Source organism: Cherax quadricarinatus, unplaced genomic scaffold (genome assembly GCF_038502225.1).
Source record: "Cherax quadricarinatus isolate ZL_2023a unplaced genomic scaffold, ASM3850222v1 Contig5585, whole genome shotgun sequence".
NCBI lineage: Eukaryota > Metazoa > Arthropoda > Malacostraca > Decapoda > Parastacidae > Cherax > Cherax quadricarinatus.
In genome coordinates this window covers 5,001-16,589 of record NW_027200611.1, presented here as the reverse complement: position 1 = coordinate 16,589, position 11,589 = coordinate 5,001, and the positions used below count along the sequence as shown (strand labels likewise).

Here is an 11,589-nt window from a genome sequence, read left to right as displayed (position 1 = left end):
GCGTGGCTAGGAGAGCAAGAACTTAGCAGATAACTACAGTCAGGCTACACCTGACCAGGTATACTCACCAGGTATACATGTATACTTACTGGTAGTGTGTATGTTGGGTCAGCTGGATGTGTAGTCCTGTAGAATGACATGTTTGGTACACACGGTGTAGAGGGACGTCTAGAGAGTGTAGTGGACACTAGGTGTGGTGGACACTGTCCTCACATACAGCATCACATACATCTCACTCCTGCACCATTAATACCAGGTATCACAGCTGCTGGGAGCACCAGTCTACACTTAAAACATTGCCTGGTCTAGCCTCATGTCCCCTCAGATTGTCACTTGACAGTAAACCAACTGGGTGACACTCCCCTCCCTGTGACACTGTCACACGCCAGGTGTTATGCTTCTCAGCTGCCTTAACAATGCTATTAACGACACTAATGATTCCAAAGCCACACACAACGATAAAAATCCACCTGACTTATAAAGTCAACCATAAAACAGACATGACGACTACAGCAACAGGTTTGTTGTCCCTTTGATTGTTAGTGACAAGTGTCCACAGTCTCAAGTGATGCTAATAACTCACCACTACCTTTCTTCCCTCACTTAAGTTATTCACATGCGTAGTTATACACTCCAGACCTCACAACACGGCGGCTTATGCAACACAGGAGTGAAAATATGGCTAACAAACCAAGAAGAACGACAGTACACGACTGAAATGCAAAAATAGTCTGGATGTTCAGAGGTGTTGGAGCCGCAGGTGCTGCCGCAGCCGCCCGCCACACGTCGTACCGCACTGCCACTCTACGCATCACAACAAATGTAATTTTTCAATGGAACTTGCATGCAAAGGTGCATCAATGGCTCAATATGTGCAACCATCTCTACTCTGGCCCTGTGTATGCTCTCTGCAGCAGATCAGAGAAGAATACAGAGTTCCATTATAAATAACTGGTAGATCATGTTGTCTTTACAAAGTTCTAGAAAGCTAATATACAATTAATGAAAGAAAACCAATATACACCTGAAAAATCAATATTTGAAAAAATAGTATCTGTGCAAGGTGTGCGTAGATAGGTAGATACAAGTAGTCAGGTAGGGTAGGGAGGCCCAGTAGTCATCTGCGCTGCCACAGCTCTAGTGATCAATATAGTGTAACCAGAGGTGGTGACTGAGATTGATGGAGAAGGTGGCGTAGACTATTGTTGGTGGTGGTGATGTGGGTGTTGGAGGCTTGATACTTCCCCATCATGCTTCCTCCTCCCTCATAATGTTCGTGTACTCTGTGAACCCGCCAACTCTCCCCAGAACCTCTTTATAAGAGGACCTTCAAGAACAAAAGGAAACAATACTATTACTGGAACAATTCACAAATAACTAGCAATAAAAGAAAGAAGCTTATGACAGAGATTATAACTAATGTGACTAGTCAATGTTCAGGATATTTGTATATTGAAGAGGACCTTCTAGGTGAGCTCCCTTCAGTATAGAGACTTCCCATGAATCTCCTCTAAATCGGGCCACTCTCAGTCAGGAATTCCTCAAAAGGCCCTTATTTAAGGGGTGGCCTCTTTAAACGGAAGCGCCGGGAGGAATGGATAACCTGAAAGTAGTCCTTGTAAACGAGGTCTATGATGTGAGCACCTGCAAGTGTTCCTCCTCCAGGAGAGACCTCCTTCATGAGAGTTCTCGAGTGCCGGATTGTGTCCAGGCAGCGAAGCATTTTCCAGCAGGTTCCAGGAAGTTCTGGCGGAGACGCGTGCGCTCGCTGGGGACCAACGCCCTGTTGCAGGCTTGCTGCAGGCATCCTAAGGTGCTCGCTGCAACCTGCCTTCACTCCCTTCAGCAGTCCAGCATCAGGCTTGCTGCAGGCATCCTAAGGTGCTCACTGCAACCTGCCTTCACTCCCTTCAACAGTCCAGCATCAGGCTTGCTGCAGGCATCCTAAGGTGCTCACTGCAACCTGCCTTCACTCCCTTCAGCAGTCCAGCATCAGGCTTGCTGCAGGCGTCCTAAGGTGCTCACTGCAACCTGCCTTCACTCCCTTCAACAGTCCAGCATCAGGCTTGCTGCAGGCATCCTAAGGTGCTCACTGCAACCTGCCTTCACTCCCTTCAGCAGTCCAGCATCAGGCTTGCTGCAGGCGTCCTAAGGTGCTCACTGCAACTTGCCCGCTCCCTCCCTGCAGCAGACTAGCATCAGGCTTGCTGCAGGCATTCTAAGATGATCACTGCAACCTGCCCGCTCCCTCCCTGCAGCAGTTCAGCATCAGGCCTACTGCAGGCATCCTAGGTGACCCCTCTACAACCTGCCTTCTCCCACACGCGCTGCTGCAGTCCACTGGAAGGCCTGCTGCAGGCATGCCAGATTTGCTCTACAATCTGCCTTCTTCTTCACAGCCTGCAATTAGCCTGCCACTGGCTTATTAAGCCACTGCACCTACCTACCATTGGTAACTCTGTCTCCCTTCCACTAACTACAGCAAACACACTCTCACCTTCACTAACAAAGAAAATTCGCTTTGCTCCGTCACTTGACTACTTACCACCTTAGTAGGTTCTGTCACACACTTCAAGATTAAATTGCCCTTGACAGCATATTTGATGAATGAAACACGTACAACACATGAACATCCTTACTGAGAGATGTTTTCCCTGCACTGCAGGCTTCATCAGTCTAATATATAGTCATGAGGTCGGAGACTTTTATAGTAGAGCCAGTGGAAAGTGTAGCGACGTAGCAGTTGAAGACATGGCCATATGTGGGCGGGGCCCCGTAGAGGAAGTAGGTAAGATCAGTAAGGTGGGCCATAACACCATAATATCTTGATAGAGAATATCTTCTACACATGGCCTTCTTCGTGGCGATCACCTGACTGGTCAGAGATCGGACCCTCATGAGGGGACAGAGAATCGATAGTCAGTCCATCAGGCTTAAGGGACTGACCACCTCCTACCAAGACTGACGCACTCATCACGTCAACACTATTCAGCTCTGCTCCACTTCTTGCGGTAATTACCCCACAAGGGGTTAGCGCCTAATGAAACACAATACAAGGTCTAGGGACAGCGTCAAGACGACGAGACACAGAAATACTTTGTTTCTCTCCCCCATATATATATATATATATATATATATATATATATATATATATATATATATATATATATATATATATATATGTAACTGCACCACGTAGAAACAAGCGGGTATATACAGAGAAAGATCGCAGTCAGCAGGACTCGATACTGCTTCTGGGACGGATAAGATTCCCAGGCAGCTCTCTTCACCACTCCTGGATTGTGAACCAGGCTGCTCAGCTTATGTGGCATTTGTGATGGCCGAGTGCTTAAGAGTGCTGCCTGGGAATCTTATCCGTCCCAGAAGCAGTATCGAGCGACACATGGTGACCTGAAAAATGCCACACTAGGATGAGGACAGGTAGAAACGTTTTCTGATATGTCCTGGTGTTTGCTTACGTGGCTTTTTGAACCAGTTCCTGGGTATCTATTTCTAAGGTTTATGCCAAATCAGTGTTTGTATAATGTATAACATTATAGGTTATATGTAATATACGTATATTACTTTATCTTATATCCCTCTTATTCCTTTCCAGTTTTTGTTGTTCATTTTTAATGTCTTCTCAACGACCTCTCCAGTCCCTCTTCACCTCCCTCTTCCTTATCTTCCTGTTTCCCTTCCCTCTTCCTTATCTGCTTCTTTCCCCTTTCCTCTCCACCTCCTCCTTCTTCCTCTTTCCTTTCCTCCTCCCTCTTCCTCATCCACCTCTTCCCCTTCCCTCTCCACCTCCTCTCCTTCCCTCTCCACTATCTTCTTCTTGTATAATAAATCATAATGTGGTAGCCACTGCGTAATTCTGTTTTCAAAAACTCTGAAACTGTACCAACAACAATAACTTAGATGTGTCAACAATAACTTAGATCTATTAACAACAACAATAACTTAGATGCATCAACAACAACAACAACTTAATGTATCAACAACAATAACTTAGATGTATCAACATTCACTTGGAAAATAAAACAACAACTGTAATGAATTCTGAGTCTTTTATATTTCTCATATAAAACAAGATATATTACACCATGGACACACACACACACACACACACACACACACACACACACACACACACACACACACACACACACACACACACACACACACAGGAATCAGGAGCGGTGACTCAACCCCTGCAACCACAACTAGGTGAGTACACACGTTGTAAACACCTTTAAATGGTCACTCCTAGCTTCAAAATCTTTAAATCATAATAGAAACACAAGTTTTTACTTATATACCTCACTTATATACCTCACTTATATACCTCACTTATATACCTCACTTCACAGTCAACATATAGCATCTACCTTATACATTATCCCCCGTAAGGTGTCCTTATACCATATACCATCTCTGATACTCTTTATATCCCCCAGACACTCTCAGTATTTCCCAGATACTCTCAATATTCCCCGAATACTTTCAATATTCCTCAGATATTCCCAATATTTCCAAGATACTCTTAATATTCCCCAGATACTCTCAATATTCCCCAGATACTCTCAATATTCCCCAGATACTCTCAATATTCCCCAGATACTCTCAATATTCCCCAGATACTCTCAATATTCCCCAGATACACTCAATATTCACCAGATACTCTCAGTATTTCCCCAGATACTCTTAATATTCCTCAGATAATCATTCTGATACAAAATATCTATGTTAACTTACTGTTGCATTCTTGGGTCCTCACCTGCACTTCTAAGTGTCCAAAGCTACGGCCCCTGGGCCCGAAGATACACTTCAAGGTCCTCAGACACAACCCTGGGCCCCCAGATACACCCCTAGACCCCAGACACAACTCTGGGCTCCCACATACACCCCTAGGTCCCCAGACACGACCCCTGGACCCCAGATACACCCCTAGGTCCCCAGACGCCCTCTGGGCCCCCCTAGCGGTGAGTGTAGCGAGAAGAGTCCTCCAGCCAGGTCTGTATATCGTGGCTGGTGTCGGTGAGAGAGTCAGTGGACGGCAGTTCAGTGAGCGGAGTCATCTCTGGCCGACCATTAGGAACATAGCCGTTCTCCCGATAGGTGAGGCTGTTATCCCTGAAGGTGCAGCGGCTTTCACGGTACGCAAGATCCAGGCGTTCACGACCCTCGTGTCCTGAGAGAGAGTTATAGATCATTTCTTGAACACAGGGAGATGTGGCTTATTTTACACATACACACACACACACACACACACACACACACACACACACACACACACACACACACACACACACACACACACACACACACATATATATATATATATATATATATATATATATATATATATATATATATATATATATATATATATATATATATATATATATATATATATATATATATATTCTTTTTTTAACAAGTCGATTGAAAATACTCTTTATCAAGACTTAGAAGCAGTATTACTAAAATACTTCCCACTATATGATCAAGAACGTGAGTTACTTACTGGGTGCTGAGGTGGGTAGGATGGTGTAGCCCAGACGTGAGTGCTTAGTACCCATCCCTAGCCCAGCCACGCCCGCGAAGGAAGAGGCTAGGCCGCCTGTACATCCCATGCCGCCCGTGCTGCTGCCGCTGCCGCCGTGGCCGCCACCAAGGCCGCCTCCTCCGCTAGACCTTGAAATTTGCGAAATAATAGATGGGTCGTCAATGTGAAAAGCGTATCGGGTGTGTACAATATCATGGATTGTGCATGTAAAGTATGGGGGACCTTATTTACTGTGTACGTAGTGATACCACCTACCTGAGGGCGCTTACCTGAGGGAGAAGCGAGCGGGGGAGCGTAGGGAGCCATCACCACCACAGGAGGAAGAGAGGGAGGAAGTGAGGGAGGGTAGTCGTATGTCAAGGTGGGATCCTTTCTCCGTCACTATCTGTCGATACCACCAACACCATTATCACTAACTACCACAGCCTTCGTCACAACCACTATCATCGTCACAACCACCACCACAACCACTATCATCGTCACAACCACAACTACTATCATCGTCACAACCACCACCACAACCACTATCATCGTCACAACCACCACCACAACCACTATCATCGTCACAACCACCACCACAACCACTATCATCGTCACAACCACCACCACAACCACTATCATCGTCACAACCACCACCACAACCACTATCATCGTCACAACCACCACCATAACCACTATCATCGTCACAACTACCACCACAACCACAATCATCGTCACAACCACCACCACAACCACTATCATCGTCACAACCACCACCATAACCACTATCATCGTCACAACTACCACCACAACCACTATCATCGTCACAACCACCACCACAACCACTATCATCGTCACAACCACCACCACAACCACTATCGTCACAACCACCACCACAACCACTATCATCGTCACAACCACAACCACTATCATCATCACAACCACCACCACAACTACTATCATCGCCACAACTACCACCACAACCACCACCTCAACTACTATCATCGCCACAACTACCACCACAACCACCACCGCAACTACTATCATCGCCACAACTACCACCACAACTACCACCACAACCACCACCACAACCACCACCACAACCACCACCACAACTACTATCATCGCCACAACCACCACCACAACTATCATCGTCACAACCACCACAACAACTACTATCATCGCCACAACTACCACCACCACCACAACTACTATCATCGTCACAACCACCACCACAACTATCATCGTCACAACCACCACCACCACAACTATCATCGTCACAACCACCACCACAACTACTATCATCGCCACAACTACCACCACCACCACAACTACTATCATCGTCACAACCACCACAACAACTACTATCATCGTCACAACTACCACCACAACCACTATTATCGTCACAACCACCACCACAACTACTATCATCGTCACAACCACTATCATCGTCACAACCACCACAACAACTACTATCATCGTCACAACTACCACCACAACCACTATCATCCTCACAACCACTATCATCGTCACAACCACCACAACAACTACTATCATCGTCACAACTACCACCACAACCACTATCATCGTCACAACCACTATCATCGTCACAACCACCACCACAATCACTATCATCGTCACAACCACCACCACAACTACTATCATCGTCACAACTACCACCACAACCACTATCATCGTCACAACCACCACCACAACTACTATCATCGTCACAACCACTATCATCGTCACAACCACCACAACAACTACTATCATCGTCACAACTACCACCACAACCACTATCATCGTCACAACCACTATCATCGTCACAACCACCACCACAATCACTATCATCGTCACAACCACCACAACAACTACTATCATCGTCACAACTACCACCACAACCACTATCATCGTCACAACCACTATCATCGTCACAACCACCACCACAATCACTATCATCGTCACAACCACCACCACAACTACTATCATCGTCACAACCACCACCGCAACTACTATCATCGTCACAACCACAACCACTATCATCGTCACAACCACCACCACAATCACTATCATCGTCACAACCACAACCACAACTACTATCGTCACAACCACCACCGCAACTACTATCATCGTCACAACCACAACTACTATCATCGTCACAACCACCACCACAATCACTATCATCGTCACAACCACAACCACTATCATCGTCACAACCACCACCACAATCACTATCATCGTCACAACCACCACCACAACTACTATCGTCACAACCACCACCACAACTACTATCATCGTCACAACCACCACCACAACTACTATCATCGTCACAACCACCACCACAACTACTATCATCGTCACAACCACCACCACAATCACTATCATCGTCACAACCACCACCACAACTACTATCATCGTCACAACCACCACCACAACTACTATCATCGTCACAACCACCACCACAACCACTATCATCGTCACAACCACAACCACTATCATCGTCACAACCACCACCACAATCACTATCATCGTCACAACCACCACCACAACTACTATCATCGTCACAACCACCACCGCAACTACTATCATCGTCACCACCACCACAACTACTATCGTCGCCACAACTACCACCACAACTACTATCATCGTCACAACCACCACCACAACTACCACCACAACTACTATCATCGTCACAACCACCACCACAACTACCACCACAACTACCACCACAACTACCACCACAACCACCACCACAACTACCACCACAACTACCACCACAACTACCACCACAACTACCACCACAACCACCACCACCACAACTACTATCGTCGCCACAACCACCACCACAACCACCACAACTACCACCACAACCACCACCACAACTACTACCACAACTACCACCACAACTACCACCACAACTACTACCACAACTACCACCACAACCACCACCACAACTACTACCACAACTACCACCACAACCACCACCACAACTACTACCACAACTACCACCACAACCACCACCACAACTACCACAACTACCACCACAACTACCACCACAACTACTACCACAACTACCACCACAACCATCACCACAACTACTACCACAACCCCCACCACAACTACTACCACAACTACCACCACAACCACCACAACCACCACTACAACCACCACAACCACCGCCATAACCACCATCACAACCACCACCACAACCACCACCACAACCACCATCACAACCACCACCACAACCACCACCAAAACCAGCCACCACAACCACCACCACAACTACCACCAAAACCACCACCACATGCTCCACCACAACCACCAATACAACCACCCCCACAACTACCACCACAACCACCACCACAACCACCACAACAACCACCACCACAACCACCATCACAACCACCACCACAACCACCACCAAAACCACCACCACAACCGCCACCACCACAACCACCAACACCACAACCACCACCACAACCACCACCACAACCACCACCACCACAACCACCACCATAACCACCACCACAACCACCACCACAACCACCACCACAATCACCCCCACCACCACCACAACCACCACCACAACCACCACCACAACCACCACCACCACAACCACCACCACAACCACTATCACAACCACCACCACAACCACCACCACAACCACCACCACAACCACCACCACAACCACCACCACAACCACCACCACCACAACCACCACCACAACCACTATCACAACCACCAATACAACCACCACCACAACCACCACCACAACCACCACCACAACCAACCACCACAACCACCACCACAACCACCACCACAACCACCGCCACAACCACCACCACAACCACCAACACCACAACCACCACCACAGCCAACCACCACAACCAACCAACACAACCACCACCTCAACTACCACCACAACCACCACCACAACCACCAACACAACCACCACCACAACCACCACCGCAAACACCACCACAACCACCACCACAACCAACTACCACAACCACCACCACAACCACCACCACAACCACCGCCACAACCACCACCACAACCACCACCACCACAACCACCACCACAACCAACCACCACAACCAACCACCACAACCACCACCTCAACCACCACCACAACCACCACCACAACCACCAACACAACCACCACCACAACCACCACCGCAACCACCACCACAACCACCACCACAACCACCACCACAACCACCACCACAACCACCACCACAACCACCACCACCACAACCACCACCACAACCACTATCACAACCACCACCACAACCACCACGACAACCACCACCACAACCACCACCACAACCAACCACCACAACCACCACCACAACCACCACCACAACCACCGCCACAACCACCACCACAACCACCAACACCACAACCACCACCACAGCTAACCACCACAACCAACCAACACAACCACCACCTCAACTACCACCACAACCACCACCACAACCACCAACACAACCACCACCACAACCACCACCGCAAACACCACCACAACCACCACCACAACCAACTACCACAACCACCACCACAACCACCACCACAGCCACCGCCACAACCACCACCACAACCACCACCACCACAACCACCACCACAACCAACCACCACAACCACCCACCACAACCACCACCTCAACCACCACCACAACCACCACCACAACCACCAACACAACCACCACCACAACCACCACCGCAACCACCACCACAACCACCACCACAACCACCACCACAACCACCACCACAACCACCGCCACAACCACCACCACCACCACCACCACCACCACCACCACCACAACCACCACCACAACCAACCACCACAACCAACCACCACAACCACCACCTCAACCACCACCACAACCACCACCACAACCACCAACGCAACCACAACCACCACCGCAACCACCAAAACAACCACCACCAAAACCACCACTACCACAACCACCACAACCACCACCACAACCAACCACCACAACCATCACCTCAACCACCACCACAACCACCACCACAACAACCACCACCACAACCACCACCACAACCACCACCACCACAACCAACCACCACAAACACCACCACAACCACCACCACAACCACCACAACCACCACCACAACCACCACCGCAACCACCACCACAACCACCACCACAACCACCACAACCACCACTACAACCACCACAACCACCGCCATAACCACCATCACAACCACCACCACAACCACCACCACAACCACCATCACAACCACCACCACAACCACCACCAAAACCAGCCACCACAACCACCACCACAACTACCACCAAAACCACCACCACATCCTCCACCACAACCACCAATACAACCACCCCCACAACTACCACCACAACCACCACCACAACCACCACAACAACCACCACCACAACCACCATCACAACCACCACCACAACCACCACCACAACCACCACCACAACCACCACCACAATCACCCTCACAACCACCACAACCATCACCACAACCACCATCACAACCACCACCACAACCACCACCACAACCACCACCACAACCACCACCACAACCACCACCACAACCACCACCACAACCACCAATACAACCACCACCACAACTACCATCACAACCACCACCACAACCACCACCACAACCACCACCACAACCACCACAACAATCACCCTCACAACCATCACCACAACCACCACAACCAACCTCCACCACAACCACCACCACAACCACCACAACCACCACCACAACTACCACCACAACCACCACCACAACTACCACCACAACTACCACAACTACCACCACAACTACCACCACAACCACCACGACAATCACCACCACAACTACCACCACAACTACCACCACAACTACCACCACAACTACCACCACAACTACCACCACAACTACCACCACAACTACCACCACAACCACCACCACAACTACCACCACAACTACCACAACTACCACAACTACCACCACAATCATACATGTACTTGTTAAGGCATCTATGTACCAAAATAAATAT

The 11,589-nt window shown here is 48.6% G+C and overlaps 1 protein-coding gene across 1 annotated transcript in view; it reads right to left on the bottom strand.

Moving 5' to 3' along the window:
- Positions 1-4,051: 4,051 nt before the first annotated feature.
- LOC128684436 (popeye domain-containing protein 3) overlaps positions 4,052-11,589 on the bottom strand; it is a gene marked incomplete at its 5' end in the record, with an annotated part of 11,511 nt that continues 3,973 nt past the window's right edge. The window contains 3 exon segments of the mRNA XM_070081979.1: positions 4,052-5,194; positions 5,531-5,700; positions 5,842-5,957. Coding sequence (XP_069938080.1) covers positions 4,980-5,194; positions 5,531-5,700; positions 5,842-5,957 — 501 coding nt within the window.